A 24753-nucleotide genomic window follows, 5' to 3' on the forward strand; every position below is an offset into this window, starting at 1 on the left:
AAGACCAGTAGCATGGAATGTTATTAAAGATCGGAACATCAACTTTTAGATCGCATCAGTTAATATCCAATTGCCTTTGCCTTTTTCTTTATCAGCAGCTGCTGCATTTCCAAGTATATCTTTAACTGCTTGAATCTATGGTTATGAGGGTACTAGAAGCAAATGTTTAAAGAGAATCATCTCATCTTTTAGCAGGACACCAAAGGCATGTTTCTATGTACTATAGAACCAAAGATAGGGGCTTCTGGAGTTACACTACCCCTGAAGCCTCTAAATTGACCTCATCTCAGGCAAATAAATTTATTCTGATAGATTTCACTTAAAAGATGAACAGCCTACATCGATTTGGCTTTTCTGATAAAAATCTGAATCAGGCTCCTCTGAATGGACAATTTAAGAAAACGATTACTTTATTAATAGCCCCGAACTATGCTAGAAATATTGTAAACATCTACTGTTATTTGTACATCTCCTAATCATCCCTCCATAGAGTTATGAAGTAAAACCTCTCCTTACTTATTTGCAATTGCAATAGAGCCGCTGGCGGCTTTGCTTAGATCTACCCCAGACTCACAGGGATTTAGGGGTGGAGAGGGTCTCTCTTTATGCTGATGACCTCTTAGTCTATTTGGGTGACACAGACAGTTCCCTAACTGGGGTCATGAACATCCTTGGGGATTTTGGACAATACTCAGGGTTTCACATCAACTGGGGATAAGTCAGTTTTACTGCCCCTGGATCCTATTCCGGGTGACCCCCAAACCATAGGTCCGAAACAGGTGGCATCCAAAATTAAATATCTGGGAGTGGTGGTAACCAGCCAACCGAAGGATTACATAAAAGAACTTAGAACCATCTTAATCAAGCTCCATGTGTCAATTTTGGCTAGTGAGTGGGAGAGTAAGGGTTCTGATGCCGCAGCTCTTTTATATCCTACATAACTCTCGAATATGGGTAGCGCAGACCTATTTTCATAGGATACAAGGGATGTTCTGCAAACTGATTTGGAGACGCCAACAGGCACGTATCAGTTTGGAAACGCTCCAGAGAGGAAAAATGGAGGGGGGCCCTAGCGATTCATAATCCCTGGATATATTTCCTGGCCTCTCAGGTTCAGCATTTTGTAGGGTGGGGTAAGATAGAGGAGGTTAACGCTGCGGGCAGTCTAATTAAAGGGTGGACGGGGTTTCTAACCACTGTACATGCCCTGGAAGCTGAATTTGGAAGAGGACCACTTAGTAGGAAACCAACGATGTTAATTATGGGGAAGGTATGGCTAAAAGTGAATGACATTTTGGGTACAGCCAAATTCACTCCTTATAGTCCTATATGGAGAAACCCGGCATTGGCAAAGATTTTTCGGCTGGAAGGCTTCTCGTCCTGGAAGGAAAGGGGGATTCTTACTGTAGAGGATCTATGCACCGTTGGGGTATGCAAAACATTTGAGGACCTTAGTGCCACTTATGAGCTCCCCCGCTCCTGTTTTTTTCAATATCTGCAACTGAGACATGCCTATGACACCCAGCACAGATTGACGCCAATTACGGTAGGGCCCTGTGGCTCTCTGAATAGGGCTTTGCCGTCTACTTCTACTAAAGGGTTCAATTCCTTCTATAACAGTATCAATAAACAAAAAATTTGAAAATATACCAGTGAAATGCCGGGCCAAATGGGAGAGAGATATTGGACCTATTTCAGATGAACAGTGGTCTGACTGCCTGGAGGGTGTACAAACTCTTTCTCCAAGTGAGCCTTACAGAATGTCACATCTACTCATGTTGCCTAGAGCTTACAGGTTGCCACAATTATTATGTAAAATAGGGGTCCGTGGGGACTCATCCTGTCATTGCAATTCCTTGTAAAACAGATCCAATACTGTCAAATTGTATTGGTACAGTTTTTATTGTAATTGATTAAGGTTGTTAGTAATACAGTATAATACAGCTGCAATTTCCTACATGTAACATACCTTGTCAATAGAGCTGTAATGCATGACCATTTGTTTGTTTGTGTTATCCGATAATATCAGATTTAAAAAAAAAAATAAAAAACCTCTCCTAAAAAACACAATAAATATGTACTTACCTCCTCCAGTGCTGTTCTCTGTGCGCACTTGTGATGAAACCGGCGCACAGAGAAGACCGGCCGTGGCGCGGGACATCGGCAGCACTGGAGGAGGTAAGTACATATTTATTGTGTTTAAATAGCCCTCCCCAGCCCGGCCATAAGAAATTTTTTAAACCCGGCCAGCCTTAAGCTCCCATGCGCACCATCTCCCAGCGCTTACAACGCTGAGAGATAGGGACGGATAGGAGGAGCCGGCCACATCGCGGACCGGAAGCTCCCTGTGCGCGGCTTCCGTGGGACCATGGCGCGGGACGAGGCAAGTACATGTTTATTATGTTTAACTAGCCCACCCCAGCCATAAGAAATTTTTTAAACCCAGATAACCCCTTTAAGTTCTTTATAATTAAAAAAAAAAAAAAAAAAAAAAAAGAAAGTTGTATTTTATAAACTCACAGGAACAAGTATGATGAAATAAGACAAAAGGCCCCGTGTACTGTACCAGTCTAACATTTGATGTAGATCTAGGCAAGGGGTGTGCCATCTGAATGCTTTTTTTCACAGTGCAATGGAAAAATATACTGTGTGGGGTAAAAATTGGGGCATTAAGTGGAGTTGTTTTACTGTGGATACCAGCGTTCACATGGCCGTCTGTGGGGACATATATACAGCCGTACGTACGTCCCCATAGACGGCAATAGCGGCACGGAGGGGATACGATGCACCGATCCGGGCCGCACACCGCAAAAAGATAGAGCCTGCTCTATCTTTCAACGTGTGTGCGGCAGTGAGCCACTGTTTTCTATGGAGGGAGGAGGGGCACGGCAGGCATACCGCATGTGAATGAACCCTTAGGTGTGGTCCAAAATTTCATGCCCAGGGACTGTAGGAGGGAGACCGATCCGCGGAAAAATGGTTGGTGACTACTGTTGAAAAAAAAAAAAAAAAAAAAAGTAATCCATAACGTTGGGGTAAAGAGACAGGGAGACTGCATATGCTTTAGCACATAGCCATGTATTTAGCATAGCTAACTTTTTTTTTGCAACATAAAAGGGCAGTTGGGGATCCATAAAGGGGGGCATTATACTATGCAGTAAAGAGGGTATTAATCTTTGTGCAATAAGAGGTGTTCGGTTAAGGTATGGCATAAGGGCGGGACACAGAAATTGTTCTTTCTCACCTACGGTCCCTGGAAAATATAATACAAAATATTATAAATGTTTAGTAGGTTCCTGGTTACAAAAGGTTGGGGACCACTGCTTAAAGACACACGTGTTGTGTTAACCCTTATCTGCATAATGCTGCACCTCCCTCTTTCTTCTCAGTCTAGCGTCCAACCCAATGCTCTTAGATCTGCCACTGATGTTAAATGAATCTCTACCTTAATTTTTTTTTTTTTTTTTACAAGGATTATAAACTCTACCTTAATTTGAACCTCTCATGCACTGCTCCATGACTTCTCCCGAGCTGCACCAATTCTCTGGAATGACCTTCTCCGGGACTATGAGATACCCAACCTCCAAATTTTTAAACATGCTCTCAAAACCCATCTCTATCACAGGCCTATCACACTCACTAACTGCATAACACGTCAACTCTCTCTTCACTTATCCATCCTATGTCGTCCTCCCGTTGGTTATATACCAAGCTCCAGGCTTCTCTGCAGTCACTTTCACCTTAGACTTTGTATATAAAAGATGGCGGCTGATGGCTGGTTCAAGCAGCAGAATTGTTATCAAATTATTTTATACTGTTCCCTTATAAAGAATGGCTGGAGCATTATACAAGCTCTTATAGCTTGTGTCAACCCCTTCATCCCCATAGATATTGAGCTCTTGCAAGCAGGGCCCTCACTCCTATTGTGCCATATGACTGTTTGTACTCTATAATGTAATATTATATTTGTATAAGTCTCCCATAATTTGTAAAATGCTGTGGAATATGATGGCGCTATAAGAACATATTTTAGAAGGGTGGGGAAGGGGTAGAGGCTTATTCTAAGAGCTTTGCCACTAAGCTCGATGGAAGGACACTAGGCAGAGGAGTAGCTATTGCTAGAAACAGAACTTATGTGAACCTCTTGCCTTGGTCTTATTTTATTTATGGATTCTGTAAACTGTAGAAATCCATTTTCATGATTCCAGAAGGCATAATATTCAAATGGTCCTTACATCTCATTCTAATGGTTAGTGAATAAGACAAAAAAAAAAAAAAGTTGAATAAATGTAAGCACATTGGATAAAATTATTGTTAACGTTTCATAGAAATTCAAGGCTTTACTTACGATCTGGGATACAAACTGTATGGTGGATTGGAGACCAATAACTGACTAAGCAAAGACACAAGTATCAATACAATTATGGGCAGTAGTTGGATAAGCATGGAGAAGCCACCCTGTTGGTATAAAAAAAAAAAAAAAAAAAAAGGAACAGAAATTACAAATTGCACACACAAAATATTTCAAGAAAGCTGTCCCCAAAAACTGTCTCGACTTTCTACACCATCACCCTTTTCACATCTGAAAATGCTTCCTTAAACTGTTTGAGATACTTACATCTCCCCTCTCATCTTCTCTTTCATAACCGCTATGATGCTGATGTTGGTGCTGGTTACATGTTGTCCGACCATTGGAAAATGTCCGAACATTTGCTGATAATAGAACACATACATTAATATAATATTCCCGATACAGCACATAGACATTTTAATAGCACAGACATTTAAAACAGGGCAATTTTGGACACTAAACCAAAAGTCCAAAAGGGCCTGTAGTTGGTTTAGTGTCCCAAATCGCCCTGACAGGTTTTCGTTAAATGAAAAGCCATTGTGCTGAATTATGCAGTAATGGGGTAAATGCGAGAGGAAACCAGAGTGGCTGGTTACTGGGGAGATCTCTACAGAAATGTGGCACTTGGGTTCATTTAAATTTTAAGCTCCGTTGCTGAGAGTGAATAGTGCTGGCGGCCGGTCATGTTGCCCCTGGTGAATAGTCATCATTTGTCCCAGATCTAATACAGTGTTTTATGCGGGACAATAAATCTGGTCCAGTTTAATATTACACCATCATGGTTTCTTTTATGTCAGAAAATGCAGCAAATTTAGGTGGATTTTCTTGGGGAGATATACAAAAACATGTTAACATAAAAAGTAGACAGTCATAGGGCAGTTTCACACCTGCAGAGTTTGGTCCGTAAACCACGGACCGTACGGGTTCATGCTTCATGGGCAGAACCCGTTCCCATTTGACGACACCCACTTTAGTAAAGTCACCCCTTCGCCCATAACTCACACCCATTTTCCTACCAATTTAAAAGTGTTGAAAAAGGGTAACACAACACAGGTAATAAAGTTTCCTAAGCATATGTTATGCCAGATTGGTGCATTTTGCTTAGTTCATCTCCCCCAATGATACAGCTCAAGCTATGCCAATTTTTCCTTAATCCAGGCCCCTTCCTACTGAGCCAATTTTAATAAAACATTCTGAACACTTAAAAATGTGGTAAAAAGTGGGTTAGACATCAGAAATACAAAATAGTGAAAGTGGGATGTTATAACAATTTTATTTCGTATCCAGTATTTTAGGGATAAGAAATAAAATGGTTTTAAAACGTTCCTGACCGGCAGTGTTTTGTATTCAAGTAAATAGGGAACATTGATGGTGTATTTTACTAGTTTGTGTTTAGACATCAGACATACCTGAAGGGAAACCTCCACCAAAGAACATATTAAAAAGATCCTCTGGAGTTATATCTGCTTCAAATCCCCTGTGGTAGTCATATCCACCGTTCCTGTGGTGGCCATGTACATGCTCCTCGCTGCCAGTAAGGTCATATTGCCTGCGTTTCTCTGGATTGCTTAGTACGGCGTATGCATTTCCAATCTCTGAAGTAAAAAAGAAAGAATTGAATGACGTAGACGATCAAAAGACCCCAATACCCACCCTGAGAAGAGTATGGGTATAACTCAAGCCATTGATGTCCAGATTGAAATGTAACATCAGCAACATCAGTGATGAGATCACTAAAACAGGGGGTCTGATGTACCACCCCCTCCATTAGACCCCTCATCGTTCCAAACATGTGCAGAGCAGCTGGAAGCACATGGCCGGGCTGCCCCGTTCATCTCCAGAAGCCAATTTGAGTACATCGGACCCCCGGTTCTCATGATCTGCGGAGGTCTCATCACCCAGATCCCCACCAATCAGCAAGTTAGGTCTTATCTGCACATGCGCAGTGAAAACGAGATGTACTACATCAGTGCACAGGCGCTGAGAGCTCCAGACCGGGGTATGTATACCAGGCTTTTTTTGTTGTGTTTCTGGGCACAGAGAAAAAGCTAAAGGGAATTTGTAATTTTTATAATGAATAAAAGATTTAAAAAAAACTAATATATATATCTATCCGCCTTCTTAAAACAAAAAAAATAAAGTTGTTTATTTTAAGATCCTGCTGCGAGGGAGAATTTGATGCTTCCACAAGGGTTCTGCATTGCAGGGCCTCTTGGAAAGCTGACCATGTGATTTGAAGATGATGATGCACATGTGGTGTGACTGTAGTAGTTTTGCTTACTCTTAAAGGCCTCCGTGGCTCCTGGAGCATGATTTTTATCAGGATGAAACTTAAGTGCAAGCTTCCGATAAGCTTTCTTCAAGTCTTCCTCTCCTGCATCTTTACTCACTCCTAGGACCTCATAATAGGTTTTACAGCTTTTTATCCTGTACAAGACAAGATATTCAAACAGAAAAATAAAACACTGTAGTACTGTATGTGTAATCCCTTCATTTCCTACTTCAACCCTAATACGAAGCCCCATTTATATGCAAGTTCTGTTCAGCCAATGAGTGGCCTCCTCTGACCACAGGACAATATAGGTAGTGAAGTCCCTGGGCAACCAAGGCTGTGGAGTCGTAATAAAAAGACTCCAAAAACATAAATACATAAAAACATAAATGATAAAATTTCAAAATTTTCTTTAAATGTGTATTCTGTTCCTGATCTTTAGGCAAGGGTTGACCAACATTTATTGGCCCAAGGGCCATATTGTCATTCGAAAATTATATAGACTGTTCCAATTACTGAAAAACTCACTGGTGTACACCACCCTCTGGTAATCATAAACTTGAGGAAGGTGGAAAGAGTACAAGATGTGAGTGTAAATAAAATGTAACTTATTATTTCCAAAATAAAAGTTTGAAAAAAATTTCATTTTCCAATACAGTATTTTTCGGACTATAAGGCGCACCATAAATAAATGCCTGCTAAAACACCTAGGTTCATATAAGGCACACTGGACTATAAGGCGCACCTGATTATAAGGATGAATGACCAGCAGGTGGCAGACCTGTGCACAGTTCAAGGCAGCTGTTGTCTGTAAGTATAAAAACAATCACAGAAAAATCTTGTGAAATCAGCTCACCTTCTCCGTTTAGACATTCCTCATTGTCTTGACTCTGGACACTCCAGCACGGACAACCTCGGCCACAGGTGCAAACAACGATTGAAGTGAAAGAAAACTGTTTCCAGCTGGATATCCAGCTGGAAACAGTTTTCTTGTCTGTATGTAAGGTTTATATATAAGGCGCCCTGGACTATAAAGCGCACCTTTGATTTCTGAGAATATCAAAAGGATTTTTTGTGCGCCTTATAGTCCGAAAAATACTATATTTTTGTTATTGTGATTATTCACTAAAATATCCATGTTTGTTATTTTGAACAGGGATGTGTACTGAGGGGAGGGGGACCCTTTATTGAAAACTTTCACCCCCCTCTTATTCTTTTATATCCTAATGTAATGCAGAATAAGGAGTATGGTATATGAGGGGCAAAAGTGAGCTAGGTAGCTGGATATTTTATTTTATGACCTAGCTGCCTAAATCATTAAAGGGAACCTGTCACCAGGAGACCCATTTTTAGCACTCCCCCAGTCCCCACAGAGCATAGTACATACACTGCCAAAGTGTTTTGTATAAAAAATTGGTTTTACAGAAAAAAAAGATATGTTATATTGTACCTTTCATTAGCATCTGCTGTGTGACTAGGCAGTTGCCTTTTTGGAGGGGCTGGAAAGGAGCAGTCCCCCCCCCCACCTTTGGGAAATTGCTTCTCCATGTGACCTTTTCAAATATATGAAAACATCCATCACTTGGCTTAGCGACGCCCCCTGCTCCTCTACAGCCAATCCCGAGTGAGGGGAGTTATTCATATATTTGAAAAGGTCACATGTTTCCCAAGGGGGGGGGGGGACTGCTCCTTTCCAGCCACTCCCATTTGGCAACTGCTTAGTCACACAGCAGATGCTAATGAAAGTTACAATATAACCAGAGGTCGCATTAACGCCTCACCACGCGTCTATGACGCGTGATGAGGCACGATTACCCCCCAAAATAATCGCCATGCGTAAAAGTACGCATGGCGATTATCATGTGTAGCGCGCGGGTCGACGCGCTCATTTGCAGGATCGCGATTCGCGATCATAATGAGAATCGCCGCGCACCGCTCTGCGCACAAGGCCAATAACCAAGCTCCTTTCACACTGCTGATGTTAAGCAGCGTGTATGGGGCTTTGTTATTGGCTGCACGCCTGCCCCTCAACCTTGTATATTACTCAAGCCCCTCCTGACTGTGCACTTGCTGTGGGCGGAGCTTGGAGACGGCGGGAGCTGTGGGAGTCAGGACTAAGCAGTGTGGTTCCTGGGTCCCGGTGAGCGGTTTCAGAATTTTGTGAGTGTGTAATTAAAATATGTACATTGCCTATTTCACAGCCACAGTGAAGACTGTGGCGTTTCACCTATAGTGGTTGTGCACTTTTGCAAGGATTAAGTTATTGCATACACAGTAGTTACATAGAACAGTACAGACATGAGACATTCACACTGCACATGCAGTGTAAGACAGGTGGATTACCAGGTGCAGGCAAACGTTTATATTTGTCCTCTGTCAGGTAAATGGAGGACCTTATATTTGGGCAGAAAAGCTCCCTGTATTAGCCCTGATGTTTATGGTACATGAGATCAATTTAACCCCTTAAGGACGCAGGGTTTGAAAGCTCATTTCTCGCTCTCCAACTTCAAAAATCCATAACTTTTTCATTTTTACGTGTACAGAGCTGTGTGAGGGCTTATTTTGTGCGTAACAAATTTTACTTTGCCGTAATGTTATTTATTTTAACATGCCGTGTACTGCGAAGCTGAAAAAAAATTCCAAATGTGGAAAAATTGAAAAAAACCCGCACGTGCGTCACGTTCTTGTGGGCTCAGTTTTTACGACTTTCACTCTTCGCTCCAAATAACACGCCTACTTTATTCTTTGGTTCGGTGCGATCGCGGTGATACCAAATTTATATAGGTTTTATTGTGTTTTAATACATTTTCAAAAATTAAACGAATGTGTACAAAAAAGAAAAAAAAAATTTTGCCATCTTCTGACGCTAATAACTTTTTTATACTTTGGCGCACGGAGATGTGTGGGGGGTTCATTTTTTGCGAAATGAGGCGACGTTTTCATTGCTACCATTTTGAGGTCTGCGACATTTTGATCATTTTTTTATTTCATTTTTTATGTTATGTAAAAAGGTGCAAAAGTTGCATTTCGGACATTTGGGCGCCATTTCCCGCCTCGGAGGTCACCGCTGCCCGTAACCGTTTTTATATTTTGATAGATCGGGCATTTTGGGACGCGGCGATACCTAATATGTTTGTGATTTTTACTGTTTATTATGTTTTATATCCGTTCTAGGGAAAGGGGGGTGATTTGAACTTTTAATATTTTATTAATGTTTTTTATTTTTTAAACTTTTTTTTTCACTATTTTTTAGACCATCTAGGGTACATTAACCCTAGATGGTCAGATCGCTCTTACCATATACTGCAATACTACAGTATTACAATATATGGCATTTTTGCAGGTCATACGTTACAATGAGCCACTGGCTCATTGTAACGAACCTGCATAAGCCATGTAGCCTCGTGTCAAAAGAAGACCCGAGGCTACCATGGCAACCGATCGCCGGCCCCCGATGACGTTCGGGGGCGCGGCGATCGTAAAAAAGATGGCGGCGCCCGCGCGCCGCCGTCTTTTAAACGCCTCCGGCGTGTGAGTGTAGTGTGTGCTGTGTGCGCAGTGTGAGTGTAGTGTGTGCTGTGTGAGTGTAGTGTGTGCTGTGTGAGTGTAGTGTGTGCTGTGTGCGCAGTGTGAGTGTAGTGTGTGCTGTGTGCGCAGTGTGAGTGTAGTGTGTGCTGTGTGCGCAGTGTGAGTGTAGTGTGTGCAGTGTGAGTGTAGTGTGTGCAGTGTGAGTGTAGTGTGTGCAGTGTGAGTGCAGTGTGAGTGTAGTGTGTGCAGTGTGAGTGTAGTGTGTGCAGTGTGAGTGTAGTGTGTGCTGTGTGAGTGTAGTGTGTGCTGTGTGAGTGTAGTGTGTGCTGTGTGAGTGTAGTGTGTGCTGTGTGAGTGTAGTGTGTGCTGTGTGTGCAGTGTGAGTGTAGTGTGTGCTGTGTGAGTGTAGTGTGTGCAGTGTGAGTGTAGTGTGTGCAGTGTGAGTGTAGTGTGTGCAGTGTGAGTGTAGTGTGTGCAGTGTGAGTGTAGTGTGTGCTGTGTGAGTGTAGTGTGTGCTGTGTGTGCAGTGTGAGTGTAGTGTGTGCTGTGTGCGCAGTGTGAGTGTAGTGTGTGCTGTGTGCGCAGTGTGAGTGTAGTGTGTGCTGTGTGCGCAGTGTGAGTGTAGTGTGTGCGCAGTGTAGTGTGTGCTGTGTGCGCAGTGTGTGCTGTGTGCGCAGTGTGTGAGTGCAGTGTGTGCGCAGTGTGTGCTGTGTGCGCAGTGTGTGAGTGTAGTGTGTGCTGTGTGCGCAGTGTGCTACCCAAATTTTCATACTCCTCCTCGGGTAAAAATACTCCTCAAAAATGGTGAGAGGAGTATTTTTACCCTTCTGGAAAAATGTTAGTGCGACCTCTGAATATAACATATCTTTTTTCTGTAAAACCTATTTTTTTTTATACAAAAAAAACTTTGGCAGTGTATGTACTATGCTCTGTGGGGACTGGGGGAGTGCTAAAAATGGGTCTCCTGGTGACAGGTTCCCTTTAAGTCAACGCAGATAAAATGCCCTGCCCTGTGTTGGCTAAAGATTCCACCCAATCTTTTGTTTAGGTTTGTTTGGGGATATGGTATGAGAAGGGTGATATGTGAGGGGCAGAAGTGAGCTGGGTATCTTAATTTTTTATTTAAACAAACTGCCTGAATACATTTGTAGATTACAACTGCACAACAATATTGGAGAATTTCATTTTTTTCTCTCGTTCTTATTTTGGAAACAATAAAAGTTATATTTTATTCACACTCACATCTCATACTCTTTCCCCTTTCCAAATTGTCATACTGCTTAACTTTAATGGGCCGCATCAGTAACCAGAACCCTAGATACACCCGCAGTACAGCACAAAATGCCACCACAGAAACCAGATACTGCTTTCAGAGTACACAATAATAATGCAGACACAGAGCAGTAATAATGCTGGAGACCACAAAGCAGGCTTAAAATACTAAAGACCCCCAAAGCATAAAACTAATAATACTGGAGACCCCCCAGGGCATATAATAAGGGTGATGTCACACATGGCGTTTGTGGGCCGTTTTTAGTTAGTGCAACGGCCGAAAAACGCCATGTGTGACATCACCCTAATACTGGAGATCACCAAAACAGCAAAAGTAAATCCTCTCTCAAGCACTGCCAAAGTGACCTAGAACACAGGACTGTGGAGTCAGTGTTGTCGACCATTTTGGTGCAGCTGGAGTCGGAATCGAAGTTTGGGGAATTGAGTCGGAATGGAGTCAACAGCTCCTTAGGACTTTCCAGGAAAACCCGTTAAAGGAAACCTACCACTTGTAGTGGCAGGTTTCCGATGGATATGCCGGGCACCAGCTCAGGGTGAGCTGGTGCCGGAGCTTATTTTAGTTAGTGTTTTAAACCACGGTATCGCGGTTTAAAACACTTTTTAAACGTTATAGCCGGCGCAGGCAGGTACGCGCTCGGCGCTTACCGTGCGCGCGGCTATATAGGAAGTGAATGAGAGCCGCGTACACGGTAAGCGCCGAGCGCGTACCTGCCTGCGCCGGCTATAACGTTTAAAAAGTGTTTTAAACCGCGATACCGCAGTTTAAAACACTAACTAAAATAAGCTCCGGCACCAGCTCACCCTGAGCTGGTGCCTGGTATTTCCATCAGAAACCTGCCACTTCAAGTGGTAGGTTTCCTTTAAGGAAAAAGTAAAAATGATGCAAAACATAATTTTTAGGGATTATTAATATTAGCTTGCCTAGTGCTTTTATTGTTAGAGGATTCATGACATAATCTGTTCATGGCATGTGAATGCCGGTAAAACTAGGACCTACCTGTAACATGGCGACGAATAATCAATTGAATCAATGAAAACAATGGCATTTTGTGCACAAACCACACATTCGAGCGTTTTTTGCCACCAGAATATGGAAGTAAACCATCATGATTTGTGTACTTCACTAGATCCATATGTACTGGCAAGTACAATTTACAAAAACTCCACAGTGCTGCCAACGCCAAGCCATGCAGAGATATGCATCAGGTGAGATGTTCTTTATTCAGAAACATCTGTAGCCATTGTGAATTCATGCATCCATCTGCCCAAGGCCAGTGGCACACGTGGCGTTTTGAACCCGTTTTTGGGCCGTTTCGAAGCAGTCCATTAAAAAACGCATGACCACTTTTAATTAAGATAATTGGTAAAACCTGTTAAAAACTGATGTGCTTTTTACTCATTTGATTTTTTAACAGACTGCTTAGAAACGGGTTCAAAACGCCACGTGTGCCACCGGTCTCAAGTAAGGGTGCATTCATACGTTCAGTGATTCCGATGTAGTTTTTGAAGCCAAAAGCAGGTGTGGATGACAATGGGTTGAGAAAAATAAGAGAAAGGTGCTGCTCCTCCTACTTTTACTCCATTCCAGGTTTGGCCATCAAAAACTGCATCTGAAAGACTGAATACGTGGTCGCACCCTCAAACCGTCAACATTTGAAACTGTAGAGGCATCAAAGAGGCAGTCTTAAGTGTTACTGACTGTATCCACATTTGTACACGGTAGGCTGGCCATGACTTATCTACAATTTCCAAGCATACAGAAAACAGAAATATAAAATGGGTTGAACTGAAACTTCTCTCAAACTGTAGATCAGCTCCTTCCACTCTATAACATGTTGTCTGAACATAACACTGCAAATATATACCTTTTTACACCTTCCACCTGTTCCTTAGTAAAGCTTTTACCACTGTCCCCTGAGGTGCGGTCCTTCTCAGCACTGGTTTTATTCGAGTCGACCCCATTGGACATCTTTGCACAGTTTGGTCCATTTGCTGACGCTCCACCCTGCTTTTCAAGCTTTTCTAGTAGGTCTTTAAAAAAACAACAAAACATTAAAACCATCAGAAACACTGGATGATATATTTTATAATCAATTACATTTCAATCAATTCCAATAGCCTTAGGGTGAAGACACACATGGCGTTTTTGGGCCGTTTTTACTAAGTGCGTTTTCAGATCGTTAAAAACGCATGCGTTAAAAAACGCATCCGTTTTTTAAAAACGCATGTGTTTTTTGAAAACGCATGCGTTTTTGTCCGTTTTTCAGAAATTGCGCAATGAAAAGCGGACAAAAACGCATGCGTTTTTAACGATCTGAAAACGCACTTAGTAAAAACGGCCCAAAAACGGCATGTGTGTCTTCACCCTTAGGGGGACATTTACTTAAAGTGTCGGTGTCTGCATTGGCTTTCTTACCGACGCATGCGTTTTTAACGATCTGAAAACGCACTTAGTAAAAAACGGCCCAAAAACGGCCCAAAAACGCCATGTGTGTCTTCACCCTTAGGCTGGCGCCACACGTGGCGCTTTTGTCTGCGTTTGCGAACGCAAACGCAGACAAAGTCGCGCCCACCGGGGCGGGCCTCGGCCCGATCGCATCGGCGTTTCTATGGAAACGCCTGCGATCGGGAACGAGCCGCCGGTGTTTCGTGTTAATTTAACGTTCGCAAACGCAGACAAAAGCGCCACGTGTGGCACCAGCCTTAGGGTGAAGACACACATGGCGTTTTTGGGCCGTTTTTACTAAGTGCGTTTTCAGATCGTTGAAAACGCATGCGTTTTTGTCCGTTTTTCATTGCGCAATTTCGGAAAAACGGACAAGAACGCATGCGTTTTCAAAAAACGCATGCGTTTTTAAAAAACGCATGCGTTTTTAACGATCTGAAAACGCACTTAGTAAAAACGGCCCAAAAACGGCATGTGTGTCTTCACCCTTAGGGGGACATTTACTTAAAGTGTCGGTGTCTGCATTGGCTTTCTTACCGACCTGCTCTGGGAAAGAAGATACACATTGTGGAGCTGTGCAGAGACATTTCTGGCGCCGAGACCATTTTCTGTCCCGGGACCAAAATCTGTCCCGAGCACCAGAAATGTGTCCAACAGTCCCTGCTAGACCAGTTTTCTTTTGGTCTACTTTCCGCCAGTTTACAGCGCCCAAAAAGGGCTGCGACACATATTAATTGTGTCTGAGTTTCCACTCCGCCAAAGCCACGCCCCTTTTCGGAGAAGAGTCGGAGCAGACGGAAAAAGGCATTTTTTCTGGCGCCGCCAGCTAATAAATAGGTCTGAGAGCAGAACATGCAGTGAGAGAGCGCCACAAAACTGGCGGAAACGCCATAGTAAATGTCCCCCTAAGGGTGAAGACACACATGACGTTTTTGGGCCGTTTTTACTAAGTGCGTTTTCAGATCGTTAAAAACGCATGCGTAAAAAAAAAGCATCCGTTTTTAAAAAACGCATGCGTTTTTTGAAAACGCATGCGTTTTTGTCCGTTTTTCCGAAATTGCGCAATGAAAAACGGACAAAAACGCATGCGTTTTCAAAAACCGCATGCGTTTTTAAAAAACGGATGCGTTTTTTAACGCATGCGTTTTTAACGATCTGAAAACGCACTTAGTAAAAACGGCCCAAAAACGCCATGTGTGTCTTCACCATTAGGCCGGCGCCACACAGGGCGCTTTTGTCTGCGTTTGCAAACGCAAACGCAGACAAAGTCGCGCCCACCGGGGCGGGCCTCGGCCCGATCGCATCGGCGTTTCTATAGAAACGCCTGCGATCGGGAACGAGCCGCCGGTGTTTCATGTTAATTTAACGCGAAACACCGGCGTCTCGTTCCCGATCGCAGGCGTTTCCATAGAAACGCCGATGCGATCGGGCCGAGGCCCGCCCCGGTGGGCGCGACTTTGTCTGCGTTTGCGTTTGCAAACGCAGACAAAAGCGCCCTGTGTGGCGCCGGCCTAATGGTGAAGACACACATGGCGTTTACTGCATGCGTTTAAAAACGCATTGCTACAGCTGAAGGGATATTTCCCTAATTAAACAGCTGTTAACGCTTGCGTTTACAAAACGCATGCGTTAACATCGCGGTTAACGCATGCGTTAACAACCACATGCGTTAACCGCGATGTTAACGCATGCGTTAACAATGCGTTAACGCTTGCGTTTTGTAAACGCAAGCGTTAACAGCTGTTTAATTAGGGAAATATCCCTTCAGCTGTAGCAATGCGCTTTTAAACGCATGCAGTAAACGCGACGTGTGACAGCACCCTTAGGGTGCTGTCACACGTCGCGTTTACCGCATGCGTTTAAAAACGCATTGCAATAGCTGGAGAGTGATTTGCCTAATTAAACAGCTGCTAACACCTGTGTTTACAAAACGCAACCGTTAACGCATTGTTAACGCATGCGTTAACATCGCGGTTAACGCATGCGGTTGTTAACGCATTGTTAACGCATGCGTTAACATCGCGGTTAACGCATGCGTTTTGTAAACACAAGTGTTAAGAGGTGTTTAATTAGGCAAATCACTCTCCAGCTATTCCAATGCGTTTTTTAACGCATGCGGTAAACGCGACGTGTGACCGCACCCTTAGACTTTAAAAGAGGAGATAATCTCATTTATTATTCAGAATTGTGTGTCCATGTTCTTTCTATTCCATCACTGGTCATAAATGGTCACTTGCAGGTGATGCAAACGCTCAGCCTGATCACATATGTGTTTCCATTGAAATGCATATGATCGGTAATCAGCAACCACTAGGAATGAATAAACCTTATTGGCCCCCAGCACCTGACTGGCAGAGCTCAGGGAACTCTAGCCAAGAGCTCAGTAAAGTGTTAATCAATTAGTAAAAGCTCAGGGTCCTATTACTAAGGTAGAAGACATGTCATCACATCGCCCGAGTCTGTCTAAACTGTCTTAACCCTTAGGCGCACCAGGACGTTATAGTACGTCCCCGAGGCTACATACTGAGCGCACGGGGACGTTCTATAACGTCCTGCTTCTGGCACCGGCTCGCGAACGGAGCCGGCACCAGAAGCAGCGGCTGTCAGCTGTCTAGTACAGCTGACAGCCTGCGCTAACACCCGCGATCGGAGCCGGCTCCGATCGCGGGTGTTAACCCCTTACACGCCGCGGTCAAGCATGACCGCGGCGTGTAAGGGTGTCTGCGCCGTGAATCGGATCCCCCGTGCCGCTTACCGGGGGATCCGATCCACTTCTGGGCAGCTCCGAGGACTGGAATGTGCCTCGGAGCTGCCCGGTTGCCATGGCAGCCAGACCCCTTCCGGGTCTGACTGCAAACTGTCTGAGCATGCGCAAGCTTGCTCAGACAGTTTACACTGCTCTACAATAAAATAGTATTGTAGAGCAGTGTATTGGACTTAAACCAGTGATCAGAGCATCACTGGTTTAAGTTCAAGTATGTATAAGTAAAAAAAAGTAAAAAACACTAAAGTTATCACATTACAATAAATAAAAAATAAATACATTAAAATATAAGCCCCTAAAATGTCACTTTCCTATAAAAACACTTAATAAAGTATAAAAAACACAAAAACACAAAAAAACCCGCATATTTGGTATTGCCGCGTCCGTAACAATCTGTATAATAAAACCGAATCGTTACTGGACCCGCACGGTAAACGCCGTAGAAAAAAAACGCAAAAACGTTCCGAAAAAAGATCATTTTTAATTAATACCCTATAAAAAATGCTCTAAAAAGTGATTTAAAAAATGTTATGCACTCCAAAATAAGCCCACTAAAAAGAACAACTCTTCTCGCAAACAATAAGCCCCTAACTAGATTTGTCAGCCGAAAAATAAAAAAGTTATGCATATGAAAAGATGGTGATGCTAAAATGAACAAGATTTTCTCCAAATTGGTTTTTATTCAGTACAATTGAATAAAATACACAAAACCCCCACATATTTGGTATCCCTGCGTCCGTAACAATCTGAATAATAAAACAGAATTGTTATTAGATTCGCAAAGTGAACCCCGTTAAAAAAACCCCCAAAAAAGCTCCAAAAAAAAGACAATTTTCAATTAATACCCTATAAAAAATGCTCTAAAAATTAATTTAAAAAATGTTATGCAATCTAAAATAAGACCACTAAAAAGAACCATCCTTCTCGCAAAAAATAAGCCCTTAAACAGATTTGTGAGGCAAAAAATAAAGAAGTTATGCATATGAATGACGGTGATGCTAAAATTAACAACATTTTTGCCAAATTACTTTTTATTCAGTAAAAATGGGAAAAATAAAAAATCTATATAAATGAGGTCTTTTCGTAATCGTGGCGACCCATAGAATAAAAATAATATACTATTTTTATGGTATGGTAAACGGCCAAAAAAAAAACAAACAAAAATCTTCCTAAAAAGTGATGATTTTCATTTCCTCCACCAACAAAGAGTTAATAAAATCTCACCAATTAGCCTATAGATTCCCCGAAATTACGTACCAGAAAAGTGCATCTCATGTGGCAAAAGAAATAAGCCCCTATAGGTCCACATTAAAAAAAGAAAAAAATTATAGCCTGTACAATGTGACATAGCAAATCTGATCTGGATGGCGCCTCCTTCCCTCCTATGCCCAGGCGTCCGCCCATACAGCAGGTCACCACCACATATGGGGTATCCGTGTACTCGGGAGAGATTGGGTAACAAACTTTGTGGAGCCTTTTTTAATTTAATCCATTGTAAATGTTTAATTTTCCACCCAAAATGAGTGTATTGTGAAAAAATATTACAATTTGCAGACTGCACCTCCATTTTGTTTTAACCCCTATAAAACACCTAAAGGGTTAACAAACTTCTTAAAAGTGGTTTTTCATACATTGAGTGGTGTAGTTTCCACAATGGGGTAATTTATGAGTCTCGCTATTATTTAGGCCTCTCGGTGTCAATTAGAAGGTGAGCAGGTCCATCTAAATACGGGTTTTGGTGATTTTACAAAAAATGTGAAAAATGATACCTAAATTCTGAGCCTCATAACATTCTAGTAAAATATGTGGAATCTTAAAAAACCATGCCAACATAAAGCAGACATTTGGGAAATGTAAGTTATGAATTTATTTGGGTGCTATGACTATCTGCATCAAAAGTAGAGAATTTAGAATGTTGAAAATAAAGAATTTTTCCAAATTTTTGCCAAATTTTGGTTTTTTTCATAACTAAACGCAAAAGATTTCATCCAAATTTTTAAACTAATTTGAAGTACAATGTGTCACGAGAAAACAATCTCAAAATCCCCTGGATATCTCATAGCGTTCCAAAGCTATAACCACTTATAGTGACACAGGTCAGATTTGAAAAATGGGACCGCGTCCTTAAGGCCAAAAGAGGCTGCGTCCCCTAGGGGTTAAACTTGTTCAGGTCACAACCTATTGTTACTTGTGAAAAACTGCGAGTGTTTACATACAAACTAAAACTTGTACAAAACAGATTCCAAAATAAACAGAAAGTAGGACCCTATATAACACATGTGGAACAGGTACAGAACTGAAATAATAAGGTGGTCCCTACTGAAGATTTCTTCTGACGCTATTACAGTCTTAAAGGGTATTCTAAACCTGGTTACAAGAGAGTTAAAGGCTGCATGGAAAACACAGCGCAACACAAATATTCTGTGTGACCAAGGAAGCTGTCAAGGTGTTATGAGGTGGACCAAAAATATTTCTACCTGTGCCCACACATGGCCGTCTGACCTGTTCTCTGGATCACTGCACTGGTATGTTAATCCTATGGATGGCATCACCAATAAGTGCAAAGACATTTGTATTTTATTCAGATGTACCTTCCACATGCTCCAGGGTCTGTCACATTTTAAATGTTAAGAATAAGCTCTTCCCCTCCAAGCAGTTGCCACATGCAGGCTTAGCCCAGTTCAGTGGCACTTTCAGACCTCTATTAGTATCTTCCGTCACTAATAACAGTAATCTAACAGATCTGCTCAGTTATGAGTTGATTCAATGGACTTTTAATGGCTTCCATTAGAGTTCTGTTATCGTTTTAGTGATGGAAAACACGTGTGTACTAAACCTAAAGCTCTTTCACATTGGCATTGGTGCTGCGTATGCTTTAACCCCTTAATGACCGCCCTATCGGGATTCTACGGCGGTCATTAAGGGTACTTCTTCTGACGCGACGCCTTTCTACGGCGCCGCGTCAGAAGAAGATTTCGGGACATCGGGTCAGTATAGTGCCGGTGTCGGGCTGTGATATCACAGCCCAGACCCGGCACTAACACCCGGGATCGGAAAAACTCCGATCCCGGGTGTTTAACCCCTTACACGCCGCGGTCAAGCATGACCGCGGCGTGCAAGTGTGTCCCCCGTGGATCGGACCCCCCCGGTGTGCTTACCGGGGGATCCGATCCCTCCTGCCGCTGCCCCGGGTCCCGACGAGTGACCCGGGGCTGTCGGCTCCTCTTCTCGCCGGGTCCTGCCTTCCTGGCAGGACCCGGCTGTAAGTAACTGAGCATGCGCAGCATGCTCAGTTACTTACACTATACACTGCAATACAAGTGTATTGCAGTGTAAAGGCTTGAATAAGCGATCGTATGATCGCTTATTCAAGCCAAGAAGTAGAAAATGTAAAAAAGTTAAAAAAAAATTAAAACTTTTTATAATATAATTAAATAAATAAAATAAAAGTCCCATAATCTCCCCAGTAACACATAAAATGCATATACAGTAAATAAAACACAAAAACATACATATTTGGTATCACCGCGTCCGTATTAATCTGTACAATAAATCTAAATCAATATTGAACCCGCTCGATGAACTACCTAAAAAAAAAACTCGGAAAACTTCCCATAATATACAATTTTTCATCAAACACCATCACAAAAAATGTTCTAAAACGACTGAAAAGAACAACTGTTTTCGCAAAAAATAAGCCCTCAACCAGATCTGACAACAGAAAAATACAGAAGTTATGGCCCTGAAAAGTTGTCAATAGTCAAAACAATGCGATTTTCTCCAATATTGGTTTTGCTCAGGAAAATTAAGCAAAAATAAGAAAAACTATATAAATGAGGTAAAACCGCAATCGTAATGAACCAGAGAATAAAGATAAAATATTACTTTTACATTACGGTGAGCAGGGGGGGAAAAAATGCTTTGGCCTAAATGAATGTATTTTCCAAAAAATTCAATAGTTTCTAAATCGCAGGTCCATATTTTTTAACCCATGTGAAACAAGGGTTAATAGACAATAGAAGTTGTTTTACATACGTTGAGGGGTGAAGTTTCTATAGTGGGGTAATTTATGGGGTTTTACTATTATTTAGGCCTCTCAAAGTCACTTGAAAGCTGAGTTGTCCCTCAAAATGTGAGTTTTGGCAATTTTCATGAAAATAAGAAAAATCGCACCTAAAGTTCTGCACCTCATAACATCCTAGAAAAATGAGAGGATGCATAAAATATCATCCCAACATAAAGCAGATATTCTGTAAATGTTAATTATCAAGCTTTTTGGGTAGTTTTACATCTTGTCTGGAAACCAGAACATTTCAAACTTGGAAAATGAAGAATTTTTACAAACTTTTGCCAAATTTTCACTTTTTTTCAGAACGAAATGCAAAACTTATCACTTAAATTTTATAACCAACATGAAGTACAATGTGTCACGAGAAAACATTCTCAAAATCACCGGTATATGTTAAAGCGTTCCGAAGTTATAACCAATTATCGTGAGACTTGTCAGATTTGAAAAATCGAGTCTGGTCATTTAGCTGAAAACTAGTGTCGGTGATAAGGGGTTAACAATGGATCAGTTTTGTCTACGTTTTGTCTCTGTGTCCGCAAAAAAAATAAATAAAATAAAACCTTGAAGATTAAGGCCGGCGCCACACTTGGCGCTTTTGTCTGCGCTTGCAAACGCAAACGCAGACAAAGTCGCGCCCACCGGGGCGGGCCTCGGCGTTTCTATGGAAATGCCTGCGATCGGGAACGAGCCGCCGGTGTTTCGCGTTAATTTAACGCGAAACACCGGCGTCTCGTTCCCGATCGCAGGCGTTTCCATAGAAACACCGATGCGATTGGGCCGAGGCCCGCCCCGGTGGGCGCGACATTGTCTGCGTTTGCATTTGCAAGCGCAGACAAAAGCGCCACGTGTGGCGCCGGCCTGAGGGTGCGTCCACACGTTCAGTTTTACAGATGCAGTTTTTGGAGCCAAAAACAGGTGTGAACGATAATGAGGGGAGACAAATAATAGAAAGGTGCTGCTGCTCCTCCTCCAGTTTACTCCATTCCTAGTTTGGGCATCAAAAACTGAATCTAAAAACCAATGTTTTTCAGCAGACGTTTCAGTTTTTTTTCCGTGATCCGCATCAATGAACGGAAAAAAAAAGAAAAAAAAAAAAATATATATAATATATATATATATATATATATATATATATATATATATATAGTACACGTTTCATAATTTTTTCCATGGACAACAGATCAGTGAAAATACAAGCCACTGTGAAAGAGCCCTAAATCACCTTAAGTTTTTTTTCTTAGAAGGACCTCAATGTAGCCATGCCATTTATAACACTATAATTTACCTAACATCATTTTAATATAGCATTGTCTGTAAGTGTTGCAACCTATGATGTTTTGTCATATCTTGGTTACCCATTCTACTACTAACTATATACAGTATAAAGAGTTTTTAAAGAATGTAGCCATTCAACATTGCAGCTAGCCAAATTCTTTTCAGTATCTGAGCTCCACAAATCATCACCGTGTGTTATCTGACAGCAGAATTTATCATTTGAAAGTCCTTGGCTACATGACAGCTGCCGACACGTGGAACTTTGGCAGGAAGCGTTAGATACATTCTACATTATACATTCAGCTGTAAACTTTGTGTGAGACAAGCCACTTCCACCTCCAACACTCAGGGTGGTTCAAAACGCCACGTGTGCCACCACCCTTAGGCTCAGTTCACACCTGCATTCAGAAAGGTTAGGTTCCCCCTTCCATTATCAAATAGCGGAAAAAAATAGTGAAGCAGTCAGCATCTTTATTTGTGGGGGTGGGAGGGGAGACAATGTGTTTTTAATAGTTCAGATATAAAAGAGCTGAGAGTGTCATTGTGTGTTATATGCATCTCATAGATTTCATCTCTGATCTGTCTCATCTCTTTTTCTGTGTGTCAGATACTAGTACAAAGTTCAGAAGCTAAATGAAAGTATAGATAAACCTTGTACCCTGATAATCTAAGCACACAGCATCTCACAGCACTAGAGGGATCATAATGTGTCTACTCAGAGAGTCCTCGTCCACACTATGGAATCTTACACAATCACTGAGTGATAGGAGCTAAATTAGCAATAATAAATATTGTAAAGTAAGGGGGTTAAAAATGATGTGTAGACATCATAAGGGGATTTTGAGAACTTCATTTCATGGGCAAACCCCTTTAAAGTTAGCAAGTTTCTCCTAAGGCCGGGTTCACACAAAGCATTTGAGTTGCATTTTGAAAGGCAATTCAAGGGCCGTGGGGGGGGATTGGCCTACTTGCATTTACATTAATGCAATTTAAATGCTGTTAACACTATGTAAACGTATTGCAACCAGGCCAAGATTAAGGCTGCAATCACATGTTCCGCTAGAGTTGCGCTTCCTAAGGGTGATGCCACACGTCACGTTTTTGGACCGTTTTCAAGCATGTGTTTTCAGCTGGTTTTAATCTGTTTCACAGCTGCCTACACTTCTAGAATTTAAGATAAAAGGGTCCAAAGCAGCCAAAAAACCATGGTTACCATTAAAAAAAGCATGCCTTAAAATGGTCCAAAAATATGACATGTGGCATCACCCCAAAATGCATTTAATCAGTACCTTATCTCTCATTTCTACGTGCATTTGCACAATAGCGCGATCATTTGATTCATAACAGGTTAATTTCACAGTAGTGTTTTTGACTTGGAGTTACATTGTGTTGTTTAGGTTTCCCCTTTATTTTTTTGAGCAGTGTATAACCAACTCACTATATTATACTTTACACTATATTAAACTATACTAGTTTAATGTTGGCATGAAAAAAAACAATGTTAGTGCTCTAACTCCACAATAAAATGTTAAGATTGAGAGTTCCACAGAACGGTCTCACCCAGTTCCTCTTAACATTTTATTGTGGAGTTAGAGCACTAACATTGTTTTTTTATGTGTGTTTTTCTGGCTAATTTGGGAGTGTGCCACGTTAGTAGCTCCTCCAGTATTTGCCTCCCTTTTTCCGGATACTGCAACACAATTTTTTTTAATGTTGGCATGAGACTGCATCAGTATGATAAATCCCCCACGCCCCCCCCACACCCATGACTTTTTGGACAACGTCACAGAACGCACCCCTGAAGTTACCCAGTATAATATGGTAAGAATGCATCAATTCTGATCTGTGGTTAGGACCAACCACCTACCCTGTGACTTGTCATTTGACTTCACACTAAAAGGTGGAAATAGGTGCCTCCATATGCAGCACAGCCTGATTAGGCTATTCTGGTCCATAGGGAGAACATATAGGGCATGTATACTGCACCAGAAGGCTAGTCTGGTCTAAAGGAAGAACACAGAAAGCATGGATACTTCACCAGTAAGATAGTCTGGTCTATAGGAAGAACAAAGGGGCCTATATACTGCACCAGGATGATGGTAAGGTCTATATGAAGACCATAGGGCATATCTACTGCACCAGGAGGCTAGTCTGGTCTATAGGAAGAACATATGGATATGTATATTGCACCAGGAGGCTAGTAATATCTAGAGGAAGACCATACACCCGTAGTTTAGTCTGGTCCATAGGACGAACACAGAGGCCTGTATACTGCACCAGAAGGCTTTTCTGGTCCATAGGAGGAACATAGAGGGCCTGTATACTGCACCAGTAGACTAGTCTAGTCCATATGAACAACACAGGGGCCTGTATACTGCTCCAGGAGGCTAGTACGGTCTATAGAAAGAACATAGGGGCCTTTATACTGCTCCAGGAGGATGGTAAGGTCTCTAGGAAGAACATAGGGGCCTGTATACTGCACCAGGAGTCTAGTAACGTCTATAGGAAGATCATAGGGGCCTGTATACTGCTCCAGGGGGCTAGTAAGGTCTATAGGAAGAACAAAGGGGCCTGTATACTGCTCCAGGAGGTTAGTAAGGCCTATAGGAAGAACAAAGTGGCCTGTATACTTCACCAATAAGATAGTCTGGTCTATAGGAAGAACAAAGGGGCCTATATACTGCACCAGGAGGATGGTAAGGTCTATATAAAGACCATAGGGCCTATATACTGCACCAGGAGGCTAGTAAGGTCT

General features: G+C 42.1%; 1 protein-coding gene across 1 annotated transcript in view; it reads right to left on the reverse strand.

The window, feature by feature from the left end:
• DNAJB14 (DnaJ heat shock protein family (Hsp40) member B14) overlaps positions 1 to 24753 on the reverse strand; it is a 30880-nt gene that overhangs the window by 3829 nt on the left and 2298 nt on the right. Inside the window, exons 2-6 of the mRNA XM_072118446.1 lie at positions 13310 to 13475; positions 6633 to 6778; positions 5761 to 5946; positions 4619 to 4713; positions 4349 to 4458 (exon numbers count right to left, since the gene is read on the reverse strand). Of these exons, the coding sequence (XP_071974547.1) occupies positions 4349 to 4458; positions 4619 to 4713; positions 5761 to 5946; positions 6633 to 6778; positions 13310 to 13475 (703 nt within the window). The remainder of the gene's footprint in view (positions 1 to 4348; positions 4459 to 4618; positions 4714 to 5760; positions 5947 to 6632; positions 6779 to 13309; positions 13476 to 24753) is intronic.

Source organism: Engystomops pustulosus, chromosome 1 (assembly GCF_040894005.1).
Source record: "Engystomops pustulosus chromosome 1, aEngPut4.maternal, whole genome shotgun sequence".
In the NCBI taxonomy this organism is placed as follows: Eukaryota; Metazoa; Chordata; class Amphibia; order Anura; family Leptodactylidae; genus Engystomops; species Engystomops pustulosus.